We start from the raw sequence: 22,136 nt of genomic DNA on the forward strand, positions 1-22,136 counted from the left end.
ACATTGTTGCTTTCCATTGTTATGCAGCTACAAAGAGGATCCAAAATGCAGTTTTTCCCTGGTTTTGGCCCTTAATATCTTGGTTAAGCAACACTACCCCAAAGATTTGTTTACTGGGCATTGAAGCTCACTACTGGGACAAGCTACCTGATATAGCACATTACTGGGATATTGATGCTGTAAGCAGATATAACCCTTGAATACTCAAAAATTGCGAAATCTGCATCTTTAAAATTAGGCCTACCTCAAAACAGCATCAAGGTAAAAATACACTAAGTATGCCAACTTGTAGGAGAATATATGTACTAACAACAGGAAATGAAAAAACTTTGGGGCCTCCTCCAATTTGAGAAAATAATTTTTTAAATATTAGGAAATGTCAATGTAAATTATCACATTTCCTCCCCTATCAGAAAGTGGAACAGACCTTTCTCCTACTTTTCTTTGTTGCAAATGGAACAGCCCATGTCTTGACAAGTTGTGCGACAGTTTTTGTTTTTCTTTCTTTGATAGATAGAATAGTGGGAATGTCGCATCCTTGTAATCAAGGGGTTCCGGGTTTGATGCAAGGTTGAGGTGCAAGTTGTTCGGATCCCACTTTAAACTGCAAGTCCCCAGTCCCGATTAGCTTTTCTGTGAATAAAGTGGGCTTAAAAACAAAGCTCTATATACACAGTGGCATACCAAGGACTTTCGAAAGGGGGGGGGGGGGGGCTATACATTGTTTAGTAGGCAGTCATCTATTTGCCACCTTTTCCTGCCTTCGACATTCTTTTTACTGGGCCAAAGGGGGGTTATTATCCCCCCCTTTATGCATGCCACTGTCTATATTGCAATAAGAGTATATTTGTAAACAATTCTATATTATTGTACCAAATAAAACATAACTTTCTTGTTATACATAACTTAAGATTCCCAGAATAGACCAATTTCAATTCAGGCGGGCTTAAGAGCAGACCTTCGTGATGGAGTGGTTACAATAGCAATCCACAATGCCAGGGGTCCCGGGTTCGAATTCCGGTCTGGGGAGAATTGATTGTTTCTGAGTGTCACCAACGCGTTGGTAGGCAGCAAAACTTTTGCAAACTGGGGAATACCATCCTCTGCATCCTCTTAACTTAAAGCACTGCTTGAATGTCCACATCAAGATGGTTGCATGCTTTTCTAGAATGCTTGTTGTAAGTCTCTTCATCTAGTTCTGTCAGATGGGAGAACTGATCACTTTTTGAAGGCTTGTCCTCACCACAATTCAAAGAAAACCAAGCAAATCTGGAATACCCCATTATGCTTGAAAGGTGAAGCACCTGAAAATATAAATTTGTGTCTGATGTTTCAAAATTTCTTTAATGGAATTGCCATGATGATAAAAAAAACACGTTGGTTATTTGCAGGAACAATACTAAAGATGATGGAAATATCCTAAACCTACTTTTCCTAAGCCTATTTGAGATTTATTGCCTGATATTGGGTTATTTTACATCACCTTTCTGTCACTTTTTACTAATCATGGCAAAGAGGGTGAGTGATGATATGATATCAATGAAGTGACACTCAGAAAGAACAATCAATCATCCCCAGACCGGAATTCGAACCCGGGAACCCTGACCAGGAAGGTCCACTCTTAAGCCCACATGAATTGAAATTGGTTTATTCTGGGAATCTCAAGTTATGTATAACAAGAAAGTAATGTTTTATTTGGTACAATAATATAGAATCTTTTACAAGTATACTCTTATTGCAATATGGACAGTGGCAGGCATAAAGAGGGGGGGGTGGGATAATAACCTCCCTTTGGCCCAGTAAAAAGAATGTCAAAGGCAGGAAAAGGTGGCAAATAGATGGCTGCCTACTAAACAATGTATAGCCCCCCCCCTAATATTTTAAAAATTATTTTCAGGAAAATGGGACGAGGCCCCAAAGTTTTTTTTCATTTCCTGTTGTTAGTACATATATTCACCTACAAGTTGGCATACTTAGTGTATTTTTACCTTGATGCTGTTTTGAGATAGGCCTAATTCTAAAGATGCGGGTTTCTCAATTTTTGAGTATTCAAGGGTTATATCTGCTTACAGCATCAATATCCCAGTAATGTGCTATATCAGGTAGCTTGTCCCAGTAGTGAGCTTCAATGCCCAGTAAACAAATCTTTGGGGTAGTGTTGCTTAACCAAGATATTAAGGGCCAAAACCAGGGAAAAACTGCATTTTGGATCCTCTTTGTAGCTGCATAACAATGGAAAGCAACAATGTCCAATCCAAACAATTGAATGTATATAAGCAAACAGTCTTATGTTAACAGTATATCAAAACAAAAGTTTGGGATGTTGTTGACTTCCAAAGATACAGCACTCTGAACTTACCCAAGTTTCACTTTTCATGAAAAATAGGTAGTTTGACCGTGAACTTTGACATTTTCTACAGGGGACGGAAAAATTTTTCAAGGTCTCAAAATTGCACAATATTAATTTCTCATGACCTACTTCAACATATAAAAAAATCAAGCAAATCAAAAAATACAACTATCCAAATATCCCTTTTTTTTGTTCGAATTTCAAAATAATGGCTCTTAAGCCATACATTAGCTTTATGTTTGGGTGGGTGGTTGGAAAGGGAGTGGATATATTGGTTCCCTTCTCCTGGTTTTCTATAGACCATGGTGGTGAATTTGTTGCTCCTCCTTTTGATGGGTAGATCTAGGAAGTTAATGATGCCTTGGTTTTCCCGTTCTATTGTAAATTTCAACCTGTGGTGAATGTCGCTAAGTTTTTCCATAAGTAGATCTATTTCCTCTTTGTTTTTGTAAACGACAATAGTGCCATCTCCATATCTGCCAGGAACGAACGCAAACTGTTGGTTTGACGAATGGACATTAGTTTCCTCAAAGTATGCAAAACATGTGATGTCTTCCCAAAGTTCATTCAGTGGAAAGTACAGGTGAACAGCTATAAATGAAAAACGTCATGTACAATGCTCAACAGCGAGCTCTTACAGCTGTCATTGTGGACAAACACACAGAAATTCGGCACCCAGGTTGAAATATACAATAGAACGGGAAAACCAAGGCATCATTAACTTCCTAGATCTACACATCAAAAGGAGGGGCAACTAATTCACCACCACGGTCTGTAGAAAACCAGGGGCAGGGAACCAATATATCCACTCCCTTTCCAACCACCCACCCCAACATAAAGCTGATGTATGGCTTAACTTCTACTGAAGAGCTTTCTCACACTGTTCAAGTGAAGAAGATTTGAAGGAAGAAGTTACCATGGTTACAGACATAGACTTCAAAATGAATACACATTACAACTCTCTACATTGTGCAGCAAAGCTGAAATGTAAGTACTAAAACCTAACCAACACTACCCAGCCAACAGCAATAAAACTAAATGGATTGCCTTCCCTTACCATCAGACAACATCCAACCACCTAGCCAAGACCCTGAAACTGTAGGACATCAAACTCGCACACAAACCAGTGAATAAAATAGCCAGTGCCCTAAGCAAACACAAGATATCTTTCCTTTCACCAATAGACAACCCAGGTGTATATGGCACCCAGTGTGAGTGCGACTCACATTACATTGGCAGATCCATCAGATCTGTCAACAAGCATATACAACAGCACTTAACGGATGCAAAAAAAATCCCAACCCACTACCGGACTAGCAAGGTACCTCAAGTTTAACAAACACAGGATCCAAAAAGTTTCAGTTAGGCATACATCGCACACCCTAATTAACACAAAATCAAAAGAGACACATGCAATTATGCACTTTCCGCACGAGTTGAATATCGACAGTGGTTTGGCTCCTGCTATTACAACAACTCAAACCCATCACGTGCAGGAGACTAAATGGCTACACCAGCGCCCCTAGCGGTAAGCGAGGAAACAACAGGAACCGGAAGTCAATTCAACAGCAAAGCATCAAGTTCCCAAGTGGATGGTGGCAGAGGCCACCGAAATTAATAGAACATTTACAAGTAATTTTCGTGGATATAACTTTAGTAACTCGCTTATGACTTATATTAATCATATTATTATTAAACTATGAGATCTCAAAAGTTATTTGTGAAACTTTATATCAATAAAGGAAAAAAAGGACAAAAATAAAAGTTACCTTAATTACTAAAAGTACATTAATGAAAAACATATTAACTACTTGTCATACAAGCTGCATTTGAATAGCCAACTATAAGCATATCATCAAATCAACTAGAATGGAGAATTGGAAATACAAGCAAGGGGAATGAGGTCAAAAGAACACTGTAGGATTTGCAGACATTTAAAAGAAGTCAGTTTGATATCTTGAAACTTGCATACTTGGTTTTCTTCTCTGAATAAAAAAAAAATAAAAAAACTTTTTCTATGTAATGTATTAATCTGTAATTCTATTATTCTATAAAAAAAATAATATACTTCATGTCTTGAATCATCAACATTACTTCAAGTAAAGAAGTACCTGTGAATTGTCTTATTGGCCAGTCCACATGCTAAGTCTTGCTTGTGCATGCAAGACATAGCGTGTGGACCGGAAGACTGTGCAAATTTTATAACTGCGCACATGCAGAAATTGTCAACCAAAGACTGAGCCCAAGAGGAAAGATGTTCGCATACCTCAAAGGTCTGCGCAAGCAAGTCTGTGCGTGTGGATGCTCCTCTTAGTCTTTTGTCCTCTTGTTGCTGTTTTCCTTCGACCCTAATGATCAAACACTATTACCGGAGTTCGAAATCTTGATCTCTTTTTTTCTTCATAAATTTGTTTTTGTACAACAATGAAAAATCTTCGTTAATGTTCACGCGAGTTTTAGCAGAGTTCATTGAACTCTGCAAGAAATTTCCGCGTTTGTAGCGACTAAATTCAAAGAACTACAGTGACCAGGACAAGAAGAATCAGACCTATGGAAGCATAATATAAAAATACAAAGAGGTTGACGCTTCAGCGAACAGAAATACAGTAGTAAGGAAAATCAATTCCATGAGGAATGTTTACCGAAAAGAGTTGGCCAAAGTGAAAAAGCCAAACAGTTCATTCTGGCGCTGGGGATGATGATGTTTACAAGCCAATGTTAAGGTATTTGAATTTATTTGGATTTTTGACTGATCAAGAAACTACAAATTGTTTTCTGCCTTTCCACGCTAATCGTAACAATCAGATTGAATGTTGAATTTCTTGAACTGATGAAGTCTGTGATGATGCCATGATAACTCTGTCGCCATGCAATCAAGGGGCCCCGAGTTCAATCTCTGTTTAGGGGCGCATCAAACAGCGGTTCGAATTCCACTTTCAATTATAGGTTCAGGCCGGATTACCCTATCTTAGTGTCTGTGGCAGAGTGGTTATCACCTTGTGCTATGATGCAAGAGGTCCCAAGTTCGAATCCGGGCATGGGTGTTTGTGAGTGTCCATCAATTTGATCATATATCACTCATCCCCATCTTCGCAATTAGCCAAAAATTATGAAGCAAAATAAGCCAAACCACAAATGGTAACAAGGTAGCAGTGGTGTAGCATGGAAATTTCAAGTGGGAACACCAAGTTCGAAGGAAGGGTCGGCCCTTTCTTGCTTAATTCTGTACTTATGGTATTAGTCGCCACAGGTATTTTTTATTTGCCTAAAGTCAGCTGGGTTTTCAATAAAACATCATCCATGCATGTTTTTGCTAGAAAAGTAGATGCCTCACTATGCCACAAATGTTTTGAACTCTGGTGTTTTATAACTTTTTTAATACCTTGCTGCATGACGCAAGCCATTAAAAACCTACCTGAATTACAAGCGCCTCTGCACAACAGTAGACGTCATTGTTGTGGATGATCCAACTACTGATGATATGGTTTATTTTACTTCGCTTTTCTACCACTTTTGGTTAATCGCGAATATGAATATGAGTGATGATATTGAAGAAGGGACACTCGCAAAGAACACCCGTGCTCATGCCGGGATTCGAACCAATGACCTCTGTCATCTTGCGCGCTGTGCAAAACACTCTGACATGGAGGTGGGTGGATGATCCAACTATCGTACACTCAACTGACGTAACAGTGCTCATTAGTAATTCACACCACTGTTTATTACATCTTGAGAATGTTGATAAACATTTTAAAATAATTTTGTCCAGAGACCATTCGATGTTAAGAGTTTTTTCAAATGAATGCTAAACACTTCCATTGACACAATATTAAGCAGTTAGATACTAATGATAATAATAAAAAAATAGTTTTGCGGGTTAAGTGGTGGTTAAGTGGTAGAGCAGCCACAGGCTGAACTTCTACCACGAGGACTTCACCAACTTATTTGACAAAACCTGTGTTGATCTTTTAGTTTTTAATGCACATCGCTGTTCGTGCAAATAAATTATACAATGCAGTGGCCATTAAGAAGTGGTATATTTGGGTTTGTAAAGTTACGTCAGTCAATATTGCGTATTGTAGCATCACATAGCACGAGTGACACGAGCGCGAAAAACCGAGTAGGAATTCTACCGCTGTTGTCTGCTTCTGAAGGCAGGAAGGGTCACATGAACCAATCATGGTAGACCTCTGCTCCATACGCTGGCGTACGAGAGAGCATTTGCACGCATGCTGTAGAGATCCAAGCTTTCCCTCCAGAAAGGCAGCAAGGAATATAGAGTCCTTTACGCCGAACCTGCTTGGCGTCTGGCCAGGAAAGGCATTGAAAAAAAAATGCTAGAATGAGTGTTGTTAGTGGAGCGTTGCAAGCGGATCGTGAAAAATAGCTATTATAATGCCATGAAGGTCAAACATGTATGAAATTAGACACATTTTACTTTATATTCACAGCATTTATGCATTTTTGAAATTTTAAATCTGGGAACGCCGGGTGTACGGACATACTATAACGCTAGCCACTGCAAGGTAGTACTTTTTTCAACCCCGCAGGCAGTGCTTTTTAATAATTAACTTCCCCTCTTCCCATGGCAATACTGTCAGAGTAATGCTCCAGACAGCCAGATGTCCCAAGTTTGAACCATGGTCATGTTCGTGTATATCACTGTGTTGGTCCCATCAGCATTTAATCACTTCATCATACATTCTCATCCAAGAGGTAAAAGAGTGGCATAAAGTAATGAAAATATAAATAACTTGGACATTGTGATTTATTTATTATTTATAATAGAAATATTTTTTAAGGAAACTGAATTGTAAATACATTTGTCATAAGAGAAATCAAGAAAGGGTATTTATGTTAACTTTTGATTTTTGAACATTGTAAAGTATTCTAGGGAATTAGGGAAACTAATCTTAGTGAGCTATTGGAATAGTATTTTAGGTAGTGCTAATATAATATACATTTACAATGAAGGTTTATTTATTCACATATTTATAAGAGGACATAGGTGATAAGTAAATAAGCATAACGTTTCTCACAACACATTTCATGAAGTAACGTCACGTGAGAAAATTGGTGCATTTTCAGTAGCCAGTGCCAGTACGATCCTGAACATCTCGTGCTCATAAAAAAAGGTAAAGTGCTCCCCTCTGCATAGCACCATGCCATGAAGGCATATAGGGTGTGTGGGGGTAATGCCCCACACTTTCTTGATCCAGTCGTGAGTGCGGGTGATGTGATCAGCATCATGCTCCTGACTGCCTTTACCCCCCCCCCCCCCCATGATATTCGATGCTGGGTGGGCACCCGGGCCGCAGCCTCATAAAATGTTTAATTTGCCTTCTTTTTGGAAGACAATGTTTAATTTGCCTTCTTTTTGGAAGACAATCTGCGAAAATTGCACTTCCTCCATGATGGACTGCACGGAACTGAGTAGGACAAAATGTACAACAAGATGTACTTGAAGACGTAGCGTGTGGATCGGCCTTAACGTACATTTTTGTGTTAGTCTTTTTGTTCTTCTCATAGATACTACAGTGCCTTTCATGGCCCGAGTCTTCCGTGCAGTGGCGGCTATTACACTAAGAAGCGAGAGTGTGTCTGCCGGCAAATCTAAAATAGTTGTTAACAACTTAACACTTCACAAACTGGACACCAGCTATCTGGATACTGAAACACTGACACATCCAGTGCCAACGTAAGCATACAGCTGTGGGTCCAAATGCCGGCAAAAGCTATCCCACCATCAGGCATGTTAGCCGCCACTTCATGGAAGACTCAACAGTTAAAGGCACCGCACTTAAAGAGGGTTCATGGAGCATTCCCATGAGTCTGGCCATCAATATCAGATCATCATTTAGTATGCATGGAGCACTGCATTTTGTTTCTATTTCTTATTAAAGTAAATCATTTTGTCTATCACACAATAAAGCCCCGATCAGTGTGCAGTTCAGCAACCTATCTTCCAATATGCAAATGCATGAACTAAACAAAGACTGTGATGCCGAAAACTTGGAGAAGTTCTTTTTCATCTCTTGTACATCTTTGGTAACTTCCAATTAAAAAATATATGTCATGGTCATATTTTAAAATTATATGGTAAAACCAAATCTGGAGCACAACTTTACATTTTCGTGTCACATTTCTATTCAACCATGGTCTGGACAAAGCATGGTTGTAATTGAGAAAGAGCAATAAAGGAATAAGGGGTTTAGAGCACAACTAGCATAACTCCACTTTTTGTGGAAACTGAGTTGCATGTATAACTTAGAACTGTGAGGTATCAACATTTCAGTGCTAGAAGTAAGTATCTCCTAAGTTTCAAATTCTTGCTTGTGCTCCAACAGCTTTTTTCTCACAACTGTCTTGAATGGAGTTACACTACTTGTGCTCTGAAATATCTACAAAATGAATACTTTCAAGATATGTCACTAAATGTTATGCTACCTTATTTCAACTGTTAGTTCACTAGCATACAACTTACTGTCTCTGCTACTATAGACACTACCTACAGTGTCCCAGGAGCATACATTCAAATCTAAGATGATGATAATTATGATCTAATATGAACCGTAATATACCTTCCTCAAACAAGCATTCACAAGGTGTCATGATTGGGCCAAGAAAATTGTGATAATGACTCCTAAGGCTTGATTGGATGCGGCAAAGGGATTTAGTACTGTGGTGTTTTCGGATGAGGGTGCGAGAAAAGTAAACATGTATACCTGTAGGAAGTAATCATTGTATACAGATATAAAATATTAAAAAAACATATACAACACAACTAATTCCCACAATCGTCTGTACTAGGAAGATACAATAAATATATTAACAGTGGAAAATGAAAGTGAAGTAAACAAATATTCACCAATGGCTAGAAACCAAAAAATATTATATGAAGTTTGGTCTTCTCAAACATTTAATAGCTTTCCTTGATGTAATCACTGAAATAATACTGTTCCATACAATGTGAGGGCAGTCATAGCTGCATAATGATCATCACATCACATTCACCATAGATGACATTGAAATATATTGAGTCTTACATCCACACCCCTATCTTTCATCAGATGGTTGAGACAGCAGTAATCCCAGTGGTTGAGATTACACATGTCCCAGCAAAATGTGGTGCCATTTAACACATGGTTTCTTGAAAAAACAGACATGACATTTAATTTTTTTCTTCTCTTTGTTCATTTGTATACATATGAACGTGCCATACTCAAATTTCAATACAATACGAGTATTATAAGTTTGTTTAATTTTTGATTGATTAAGAATTTTAAAAGCTCACATTTGAGTGGAGACTTTTCATTGAACAAATTGTTACAATTTTTTTATGCAATAATTTTACAAACCAGGATTAATATTTTTTTGGTTGAAAGATGAAAAATGAACAAGCTTTCAGTTTTATGCTTTGTTTCACAGGAACTCCTCGTAAATCTCGCTTAATACTAACACGTGTCTGAGGAAAGGAAGGAAGGCAAACAATCCTTTGCATTGCAGACATAAGTATGATTGGTGAAATGTTAAAAAGATCCCATGTTTAAAAAACATATGCTTTACATCATGTTTTGACCAAAATATGACCTACAGCTAACACACAATAAAACTGTATCTAAAGATATTGGTTTGGCAGTTATGCTGAAATAGAGAATTAATTCTAATGAGTTCACGTTTCCAAGTGTGCAGAAAAATACAACATGAACTCATTAGAATGAATTATAATAAAACTGTGCATTTACTTGACCAGTTGAGCAAGCATCAATGTGTTCACAATTAATGTTTAGCATGGGAAAACAGGTCAGAATAAAAACAAGACAGCTCATAAAAATCATGCAAGTTTTTCTGACAATACTTTCACCAAACCTGAAACTTGAATCAGCAGAGCAACATATGCAGACATACCAGCTTGTTAGTTTTCAAGATGTTAGTAATTATAACATAAGACTTAAAGTTAATTTTGTGCATTCTTTGACAATCAGTACATTCTGAAAAGGAAAAATAACAATCTAATATCACCATTGCCATGAAACATGGACATGCATATAAACACATAATTTACCTTCTTCAGGCAAACGATGCTCATGATCATCCTTGGGACAATACACTAACTGAAGGACCAGAGGTCGTCTTGTTACAATTCCTGTTCCTCGTGGAAGAAATGAACGACCTACTAGGTTTTCAAGGACAGAACTTTTTCCAGAACTCTGAAAAAAAATAATATTCACAATTTCATAACCAGGCTATCTACATCATACCGAATGAAACAGTAGTGCATGCATGTATGTACATATAAGCAGTACCAAGTGGCCACAATTAAAGTTGCCTTACTCAGAGCCCACTGGAGCCCATTTGAAGCAACAGATTGCACTGAAACTTGGTATAGACGCTATGGGGCATGGGGAAGTGAATGCTAATGAAAAAATAATAATAATTCCAACTTTCAGCACCAGGTTGAAATCTGGCACTGAAATATCATGCACAGTGAACAATAAATATCCTGGGAAACATTTTGTGTGATCATTCATCACACTGTCTTCAGTTTTTAAAGGTTCATTCATATTGACAGGGTGCATATTGAACAATGCCGTACAGAGAAACTCAAATTACTGGTTACTTCCAGTGCTACATTTGCACCTGGTGGTGAAAATTTGAACTACTTTTTGATCAGCATGAAATGGGATAATCATGATATTGGAATTCCACAATTAAAAACTGGGCTATTTTATCTGCCTAAAACATCTGAGCAAAAAGTTATATTTTTGAGTATTTAAATTTTTTCCCACATAAAATACAACAGATTTCACTTACATAGACTGCATTTCATGAACAAATCCTTGGTTATGTGTGGTTTCTGCATCTTGAAACAAAATTTTATAATGTAAAAAACATGAAATTTTTGAGGATTTCTACTGGCTCCTGCTAAGCTTGCGAATCTGCCACAGAGGCTGGTATAAATGACATCATGAAAACTGTTATTACATTTTTCATTTCGAGAGGGCATTACAAAAGCTAACTTTATTTCTGCAGATATTACCTGCTCAATTCTTTGTAATAAACATGCAAAATCACAGAACTCCAGACATAACTACATACTGCTATCCTTTTACCTTCACTTAACCAAATTGAAACAACTGATTACAACCTTACTCAATTCCAAAAGAATTTTGGTTTATGCAGTTGTGTCCAATACACAAACATCAATTCTAAATATTTTGCACAATTATTATATTCTCATACACATTTAGCTCTGGTACCCTTGACCCTTTGTACCCCCCTGGAGAAAGTGAAATATTTTTCAATGGTTTATGAAGATTTTGTTTATGAACGTTTTCAGTTGATGTTTGCTCTCGGAAATGTGTTATTGTGAAGTAGAGTACATCTGTCACCTTAGCATGTTACTTTACTGTGAAGAAGAACAGCCTGATGGCTTTGCACAAGTGAATATAGCACCCAAAATGAGTTTTCACAAAAGCAGCTATAATTTTACGTAGTTAGGTTTGGTGCTGATAGTTATATTCGATGTGTTCTTTCACTATTTTAGTGTGCATACAAAGTTTTCACTAACAAAAAGCAGCGAAAATACTCCGAAATTGCAGGTTATAACTTACGTGGGCCATTCTTTGGAATCAAATATCTTCGTTACTTAAGCTTTCCTAATGCTGGAACTACTTTTACATTACGCAAAACATTGAAATCTGTTGATTAAAAATACCGGACCCTTCTTCAATTTCCTTCATATTTCGCATACTCACTAAAGTCGGGACGCGCTAGCAAGCAGCGTGGAACCACTCACTCTGGTAGCGACGCGCTGTTGCCGGATTGACCTACTTCAGAATTTTCGCGAGCCCACAGAAACACGTGTAGGATTAAACATCTGGTTAAACAGTCAATAACGGGACACTTCCATTGTTCTCATCAAACTTTTTTGGGCACAGGTCAAAGGGCTGGTAGCACAGAGGAACACATTGCCACCTTTTACACCGTCTAAAATTTTGCAATTGACAGAACAGGCTATCGGGGATGTGACAGCAGATAGGTGGCGTTCGGCTATAGAACACACAAGGAAGATTATTTCCTAAGCATGGGAAAAGGAGGGAGTTGAAGAGCAGCAAATGGAGGATTTTGTAATTTCACTTGGGCGGGAAGACAGCAGTGACAGTAGTAGCTCAGATGAAGATGTTCCTTTAGCAACCAACAATGAAGATGATCTTGGGATAGCGCCACTCCAATGGTAGCCGATAAGCAAAAACAACTGATTCTTTAACTACTACTTCTGTTCTTTCATTCATTTTATATGTATTTACATACAGGTAGCTCAAAGCATTAATAACACATGTACCAAATGTATCATTAATGTTAAGGAAATCGAGCAATTGCCAAGCGTTTCGTTGTAATTTATGGAACTCTGTATTGCCAGAGCCTGTATTCTCATATAGCTTCCCAAATTATCTCACTTCACACACCCACATGTGCCTCCCCGATGGCACAGTGGTAGGGTAAGTGTTGTCGCCTTGTAATCAAGTAGTCCTGGGTTTGATATCCTGTCGAGGCACATAGTGGTTCGGATCCCACTTCCAACTGTAGGTCCATTCCAGATTAGCTGTAGTGTGCATAAAGTGGACTTTAAAACACCAACTCAATCAATCAATTCACACACAATTGATTTGATCTTGATAAATTATTCTCCGTAATACAGTAACTCAGTTCTGTAAAATTCTGTTTAAGGGGGCACCCTAAAAAAAATCTCAGTTTTGTAGCACTTGAGCGACAAATTATAACTACAAAATCGTGATCAAATGTCCTAAAATATTGAATATGCGAAATATGAACAAATGGCCTGTATTATTAATATGTACCCAACTAAAATTTATTAAGAAAAACGTACGAAAAAAATAACTTTATTTCCTACCTTCAAAGTCGGCATATTTCTCACACCACACATTCCTCACACCATTCTTGCATAAAGTGATTCACATCAAACATGGTTTCCATTATTGTATACGGAGAACAATCGCGGTAATTGAAAAGCTTACTTTACAACTTCTACACGTCAAATAACAATTTCAACATGTTACCCCCACATGTTAACCTCAGATACTTCATCGGGACTATGTATTTTGTGAGTATAAGAAGTAGGATAGAAATTACATTTCTTTTTTCAGTATTAGAAACAAAATCTTTCAGTAAATAATGAGCAATCGTGCATTGTTGGTTGCGATCAAGGACCCCCTTTTTTCGAAATTCTAAACAAGACCGCCAAATATTAACTGCAGATTCGTGATTAGGAGCCCAAAATCATTGAGCATGCGAAATATGGATGAAATTGGAGAAGGGTCCGGTATTGTAAAATTATACCAAAAAGAAATTAGATGTAATTCTCGAGGGGGTACAGTGAATAAACGGCTCCTTAGCTCTTAAAGTGATAAAACATTACATTTTTCTCACTATGATCAAGTAAATTCAAACTTATAATAAAATTTTCACATTTTTTCACTCATTACCACCGATATCTACAAAGTAGTGAGGAAATTGCATTCAACCATGATGATACTGTAGGCAAGAATGGCAGCATTCAATTTTGTAAGATTCAACAAATGCTGCAGCTTTCAACGTTCATTTGTTATCACGTGTGAGACCAGAAATAACATTGCGCAGCACTGTAGTGCAAATGGTGCACTTTTTGTAATGTAAAATAGATAATGTACAATGTAATATATATATATACATTAATCTATGTATAAATGTATATGCACATATGATGCTCTAATTTTCCCTGCACAATATGAGAAGGAAAAAAAGCAAGGCAAAATGTAACCACAAGGTCCAGGTGGTGAAGCTAACTTCGGAGCTATTTTCACCAGGTTTTAAGCTATTTTCGTATTTTTCACATTGATACTCACATATTCTGCATTCGTAAGGATTCTTCTATTTCGCGTTTCGTTTTTTGCAGGCAAATAGTCTCAATTTTCGAAATATCGAGTATTTTTATTTTGTTCGCTTTTGCTTGCGTTACACGCAATATGGCGGAGAAATCTTGACTAGCGTAGTCCATGATCAGTGGTTATGCAGTGTTGCGACCTTCTTCATAGCAAAATATCTAGGTTCTAGTATGCAGAATACTTAAGTATGAATGTGAAAAATACAAAAATAAGGGAATTAGAGACGTTTGGTGGTTACTGAAATTTGAATGATATGGATAACAACATAGACCTTTAGCCTAAAAATAAACTTGAGTCTGCTGACGTCAGAACGGAAGGTAGCAAGAGTGTTGTGCGATAAGTGATTAAAATAAATGAAAGCAACTGATTGTGAAATAGGTAATACACGTCTCGTACTCTCATTTGATGTCAAAGAAAAAGTCTGACGAACTTTGGATTTTTTTCCCACCTACTCGGAGCGAATTGACAATATAGAGAAAGGCTCCAATTTTGTTAATTTTTGGTATACTAACTAATTTTGGCCTCCTAATCATGAATCTCTTGTTAAAATGCAGGGTATTTATCCGATTTGTTTGAAATTTGGGATAGTTACTAATTTGGGCCTCGTAATCACGAATCTGCACTTAAAATTTGGCGCTCACGTATAAATTTGGCGTTGATTTGGGGGCAGGTGAATCCCGCCAATTTCTAACATGCCCTTAACAGGGAGTCTATAGAAACAGGCGGGGCCACGATAGCGGTTGGGGGCGGTAAGTCGATTACCCCAGGGGCGGAGCCCGGAACCGGCGGGAAATTCGGAAATCGAGGATGTGGAAATACGAACTTAATTGAGATTATTTTTCTATTTGCACGTGTGAGCACCAAATTTTAACTGCTGGCGCTTATTTGGGTGCAGGTGAATCCGGCCAATTTCTAACATGCCCTTAACAGGGAGTCTATAGAAACAGGCGGGTAGCCGGAGCGGAGCGGAGGCGGGGCCGCGATAGCGGTTGGGGGCGGTAAGTCGATCACCCCAGGGGCGGAGCCCGGAACCGGCGGGAAATTCGGAAATCGAGGATGTGGAAATACGAACTTAATTGAGATTATTTTGCTATTTGCATGTGTGAGCGCCAAATTTTAACTGCTGGCGCTTATTTGGGTGCAGGTGAATCCGGCCCAATTTCTAACATGCCCTTAACAGGGAGTCTATAGAAACAGGCGGGGCCGCGATAGCGGTTGGGGGCGGTAAGTCGATTACCCCAGGGGCGGAGCCCGGAACAGGCGGGAAATTCGGAAATCGAGGGTGTGGAAATACGAACTTAATTGAGATTATTTTGCTATTTCCACGTGTGAGCGCCAAATTTTAACTGCAGATACGTGATTACGGGGCCAAAATTGGTGAGTATACCGAATTTCAAACAAAATGAAGAAATTCCCGGAATTGTCAAATCCCTCCTTAAAATTCCATGTTGAGTTACAAATTGTACTGGATTTTGAACCCCATCGAATTTAACCACGCATCCTTTGCACGTCATGGTGTCGCAAGTTCGTTATGACAAATGATGAACAGTAACGCAGGTTTATTTACGTTCTATAACTGTTACACAGTTACAAAACTGCATATTTGGAAACACTGACCGGTTGTTACGTCATGAAACGCTCGCAAATATTTGGTTCACGTAGTAGACGGACAGCAAGGGAACAGCTTTCGTGCATCGGAATGAAATTAATGTCGAAAATTACATGATTTACCGCCAAAAAAAATTCAACGAGGGAAAAACATAATTCCAAGACCTTCCTAAAGTATAAATAAACGCATTTCGGTAAGTAATTTCTCCTATAAAATTGAAAAAAGAAGTTTTGGGGAAACGAAAATTTTACCGGTTAGGGTATGTCAAGTTTAGAGCTGTTGGAGCAAAATTTACAATACCGGTAGAATCTTCAATTGCTTTCAAATTCAGCATACTCACTAATCTTGGCCTCGTAATCACGAATCTGCAGTTAAAACTTGGCGGTCACATCTAGAAATTGCAAAATAATTTTAAAAAAGTGGGTCCGTGAACAGACTAAACACCCTTGATTTATGAAGAAAACAACTATTTTCGCAATGATTAGCATTTCAAAACTATGTTTATGAAGACCTTAATTTTAACTATGCTTGCCTAACCTTATCGTGAATGGTTCGTGGGGCAAACATGTTTTCCTCCTTTACGCAAGACGCCATTTTCTCACATGCAAACCAACGCTCCATACAATAGGTCTCACTTATTGCACATCACTTGAACAACGTTATGTTATGACTAGGTGTTTACTCCGTTCACAGAACCACTTTTTTAGGCTTATTTTGCAATTTCTAGACGTGACCGCCAAATTTTAACTGCAGATTCGTGATTACAACGCCAAAATTAGTGAGTATGCCGAATTTGAAAGCAATTGTAGATACTTCCGGTATTGTATAATCATACCGAGCTGTTAACATTAAAATTACTTCCATAACCTGATCACGTGATCTCTTGTCTTCAGGATTTTGGTAATCTTCCCACCTGGTGAAAGTAGTCCCAGCCATTTTAATATCAGAGTGACTATCTTCACCAGGTGGTGAAGCAAGCCTTTGAGCTATTTTCACCAGATTGTAAACTGTGCATGTGCATGATCTACAATCTGGCCTGCTCTACTACACGATATGTATGAAGCTTACGTCGGTGTGCATTTATTTTCATGCAGGAGACTAGTACTTTTTTTTTGGTACTTTAGTATTATACGGACTACCACTACTACTGTCTGTTTTCTGAAGTTAGGTTAGGTAAAGAAACGAAAAAGGCAATCAATAACCTAACCTCAAAAAACACACTGTCTGAAATGAGGTAGTCCGGATAATACTAAAGTATCCTCCCTTTTTTTGCATGCCATAGAGTAGGAAAAATACTTCAAGCTGTTATGACATGTGCTGCTAATGTCACATTACACAAGTATGAAGGGGTATTACATTCCTGAATACTTTCGTTGTTAGGTTAGGCAAGTCAGGTTTAGGGCTATTAGCATAAAAATTACTTCTGTCAGTACTTCCCAGCGCCTGATCTGTAATTTCTGGTCTTAAGCACTTTTTGCTATTCTCACTACCTGGTGACAGTAGTAGTTGCACCCATTTTTAATTTAATATAACGGCCCAAGTTCCTTTTGTTTTATTGCGATTTCATCATGCTGCGAATGCAATTTTTACATGGTTTGATTTAGATTTACGTCTGTTAACACACACTGCGGAGTTTTAGCGATTACTTAAGGTTTTGTTCAATATATGCTTTCGTGGTTAGGTTAGGCAGGTTAGTTAGGTTTGGTTCCCTTACCATTAAAATAAAGTCCCTAAATGCATTATACTAAGGTTCTGATTTACTTCTACATTCATTCTCACGCTTCTACGATATTTACTGTCACTTTTCGATGGAAAATATCTTGTCCATGAGAAGTGCGTAAGGTAATTTTAAAGTTGTTTTTTCAACATAAATAACTTTGTTTTAGTCCAAACAGTGCTCATCACTTTAAGGAAGGCCAAATTCCGTGTGACAATGATTTCCAAGATTCTACGATAATTAGTCTTTGTGCTAGGAGAAATCATAAAACAATCTGAACCGTTACCAAAATAACTTTTTAGCAGTAAGTTCATAATACTGTCAATGAATATAATAGAATAAGACAATGTTATGGTATGATTCAGGTATTTACTTTTGCTGGTGAAAATAGTCACAGATTTTTAATATATTCCTGTAGAATATATACGCTCCTGTTCACAAAGTCGCACACTTTTTAAGGTTGAACATTTGAAGAATGTGGCACTTTATCTGAACAAGAGTATACATAATAATATCCCCTACAATAGCCAAACAATAAGCACATAAAAAAAAGGGCAAAACTAAAAATTTACGTAGGAAAAAAGTATTGGTAAAACTTCGATAGCATCCCAATGGATTTCTTTATTTTTACACAAGAAACTACTAACCGAAATGAGTTTCTGTAGCATTTCAAAGTTCTTGTTGGTATTTTCTTTCATCGAGAAAAACCTATGTTGTCCCTATATGCTAAATTGAACGAAATAAGTGCTAATGGAACCTAACCCAGTAGGCACACATCGTCCCCGTGATGGTTCGTGGGGTTATTGTGAATTTTTGGGACTAACATCAATGGTTTATGGGGCTACCCATGGATAGTTTTTGGGGCTATCGGCAATGGTTTGTGGGGCTACCCGTGGATGGTTTTTGGGGCTAACGTCAATGGTTTAATAATTACTCTGTCAAAAATTGAATTTTTTTCGTGAAAAAAGCAAAATAGCACCTTGAAGAATCTTTCGTAATACAGAATAGGTAAGTACAAATGTTAAAAATGACAAAATAAACGAGTGAGAGGTGTTGGGATGATATCGAAGTTTTACCAAAGTATCCAAAACAGAAGTTTCCTGAAGTTCATAAATCAATGCAAAGGCTGGTAGTAAAATTCGATCATCAGGTCAGCAAAAGGTCGTAAGGAAGGCTCTTTAAAAATTTCATTATGTATATACAAGGTAATCAATTACGGATATTACTTGGGAAACTGAATTATCTCAATTACCTACGCCATGGACAACCACGAGCATGTGACTGACGATTCACGAGTACCGGTAGTGTCACACACAATTATCTCAAGACAATTAAAATACTGGTTCCAGTACTCTAGAAAACTGGGTAACAGAAGGTTAAATTGTCAAAAATAACATACCTGAGTGCCCACAACGACAATTTGCGGCAATTGAATTGCATCTGCTCCTACCGTATTAAATACATCTTGCAGTTTATTTATCACAGGTATCAGAGCTTCCATTGCGGAAAAATTAACAACAGCCACAAGTCTATAAATCGAGACACAAGTTCATGATATTACAGAACATTACTCTAACAAACCAACATGAGAAGCAATCATTAATTCGGAAGTTGTACTTCTCTCTAGAACTTGACCAGAAACATAAGGTTCCTTGTTTTTATACTGCGTGATTGTTCTCACTCAATAAGTTATGGTTTAACATAATTTCAAACTATGCTACACAATGTTCTTGAAGAAATGTACGTTTTGACGTGGAAGGTTCCATATTATAAGAACATAAGACCAAAATCATTACTTCATGCTTTCAAATGAATAACAAGCAGTGTTATATGCTGTATAAAACATATTTAACACATGAAACGAGTAGAATGGAGAAACAAATGAAGTTTGGATGATCTCGCCTCACCGCACACGATACTGACTCCGCGTCGCCCTTCGCCTGCGACGTCACAAACATTTTAGCAGGGCAGAAATATTATCATGGGGGGGAGGGGTGAGGGCCATAAAATATTTTTAGGTGGGCTAGGTTAGGTTAGGAATTTTTCAAGGTGGAGTGGCTTTTAATGAAAGTCCCCCTTTTCAATCAACGTTATGCTGTACGCTATACTGGAGCAGCATTCTTGAATTGATACAAATATTTGTATGCATTTTTTTTCAGTGTTACAAAAAATCGGCATATATATTTCTTGTAGTTTGAAAAAAAATAATAATTCTAAACAAACAGCTATGCCATATCTAGCGAATTATACAGGGTGATCGAAAAGTCCCCGAACCAAAACGCCGGTCGTTATTATGATAATGTCAAAATTTCTATGGAAGCTGTTTTGGTCTTGGCTGTACACGACACAAGAGATGGCGCTGGGGAGTGGCGCTAGCAGTCGTGGCGAGGAAATGAACTACGAACAGTGCTGGTAACAAAATGTGGCCCAGTAATAGGACATCTATACTACTCATTCCCGCGTAGTTCTGTCGTCTGCCATCCACTTACGATGGATGGTTCTGGTGAAGAGTTTGTTTTAACTTTTGCAAGTGATATCGGCAATGGCAACGAACCATAGGCGTACGCTTGGGATTCCCCACCCCTCCCCTAATACTCTTACTTAGAAATTGTGTGTAGATGAATCTTATTACCGATGTCAAATAATACGTATAATCAGTGGCGTCTCGTCCCTTGGGGCTTCCGGTGCTTAGCCCCTAAAGAAAAACGGACGTATTGATTTAATTATCAATCACCATAACGCATAACTATCACACAGTCTTTTATCGTCTGTTGCAATGGATGCGACAGCGCTCCTAGCGGCATTGATGCCAATTATAGTTTTCCGGGGCACGTCGCAAAGGAAGGCGTGGCCTACACTCACTTACGCTACAGTGAAGGTCACATGCTAGCAGAGAGAGGAGGGGAGAGTGCAATGAATTTGAGTGCTGATTCGGGGCTAGTTCCTTTGCGTCGCGTTCGATCTCGCGTGTTGTACTGTAGTGTTGTGGTGGCTTTCATGCGCTATGTTTGAGTGAGTTTGGCAGGGTTCATGTTCGAACACAAATTGATGAACGACATATGCTGTCAATTACAAGACACAATGAATTTGTCCGGAAAAATAGGCGTATATTAAATAGAATTATCGATTGCTTAAAATTCTGTGGTCGATATGAACTTACTGTACGAGGACATAATGAAAGAGAACAATCTTTAAACAGAGGCATCTTCCCAGATTTATTATGCCTTCATAGAAGAGGGAAAACTAAAGAGGAAACTTCGTGTTCTTTATTGTAGTGAAGAGTTGAAAAACATAAACTCTATCAGTAGATTGCATTCATTTCTTATTTAAAATTATTTAGAGGGTACCTTTTCAGAAACAATAAAAATTACAAACATAGTTTTAATAACTCCAGTGGCAACAGCTGAATCTGAACGATGTTTCAGCACATTGAAGCGTATTAAAATCTGCTTAAGAAATGTAATGGGACAAGACAGACCAAATGCCTTGGCACTTGCTTACAATAGATAAAGAATACATTTCAAACATAGAGGGCTTCAACGAAAAAGTAATAACAAAATTTGCTGAGCAGAAGAACAGGAGTCAACGTTAGTAAAAAGGTATGTTTCACAACAATACCTGTTTCTTTTTAATCATGTGAATTGTCATTATATTTTAAATCCTTTAAAAAAATAAGTACAGTTTTGTAGTTTAGAAGAAGATAAATAAACGTTTTTTTTGTAATTGTAATGTAGTACTTGTAATGTACTTTTTTGTAATGTACTTGAGCATACCTGGTGCATCAGTATTCAGTGCTTCCAAATCTCTTATTTCTGAAGTTGAATCTGGCAAAACAGGAATTCATTTTGCATTTCAAAGAACTACTTGTGTACTAATGTTAAATCTCTAGGTTCATTGTGTTATAGTTGTGATGTGTTTGTGTGTGTCTTGTGTAGTAGTTGTGCTGTCTAATGTGTTTGTGTTTGTCTTGTGTAGTAATTGTGCTGTCTAATGTGTTTGTGTTTGTCTTGTGTAGTAGTTCCTCCATTCATATTGGGGGTTAGGCGTAGAGCTGACAACTCTGCAGTGTAAAAAAAAAAAATGTCAAGAAACAGCAATATAAGGCCATGGATGTTCCCAAGGTAAAATATTCCGGAGGTAAAATAGTCCTCCGTTCGGATCTCCGGGTGGGGACTACTTTGGGAGGTCCCTGGACTAAGGATAAGATCTACGTTAGGAATAAGGATATTAAATTAGGCACCTGGAATGTTCTGAGCCTTTACCGGCCTGGGGCATTTCAGTGTACAGTTAATGAGATAGTTAAGTATAAATTAGATGTAGTAGCTGTCCAGGAAGTTAGATGGCCAGGAGAAGGGAATTGTAAAACTAAAAATTATACTTTTTTCTATGGTGGTACTGAAAATCATAATTTTGGAACAGGCTTTTTCATAAATAATAGAATTATCTCGGCTCTTAAAACAGTAGAATTTATTAATGATAAGATATCATATGCAGTTTTACAGGGTAGGTGGTGTA

At 37.8% G+C, this 22,136-nt stretch overlaps 1 protein-coding gene across 1 annotated transcript in view; it reads right to left on the reverse strand.

The window, feature by feature from the left end:
• Positions 1-19,234, reverse strand: part of LOC145983858 (dynamin-1-like protein) — a 78,539-nt gene extending 59,305 nt beyond the window's left edge. Inside the window, 2 exon segments of the mRNA XM_083116916.1 lie at positions 10,416-10,560; positions 19,021-19,234. Of these exon segments, the coding sequence (XP_082973042.1) occupies positions 10,416-10,560; positions 19,021-19,122 (247 nt within the window). The 5' untranslated portion in view covers positions 19,123-19,234.
• Positions 19,235-22,136: the final 2,902 nt, after the last annotated feature.

Source organism: Lepisma saccharinum, chromosome 2, assembly GCF_977018435.1.
Source record: "Lepisma saccharinum chromosome 2, izLepSacc3.1, whole genome shotgun sequence".
Taxonomy (NCBI): domain Eukaryota; kingdom Metazoa; phylum Arthropoda; class Insecta; order Zygentoma; family Lepismatidae; genus Lepisma; species Lepisma saccharinum.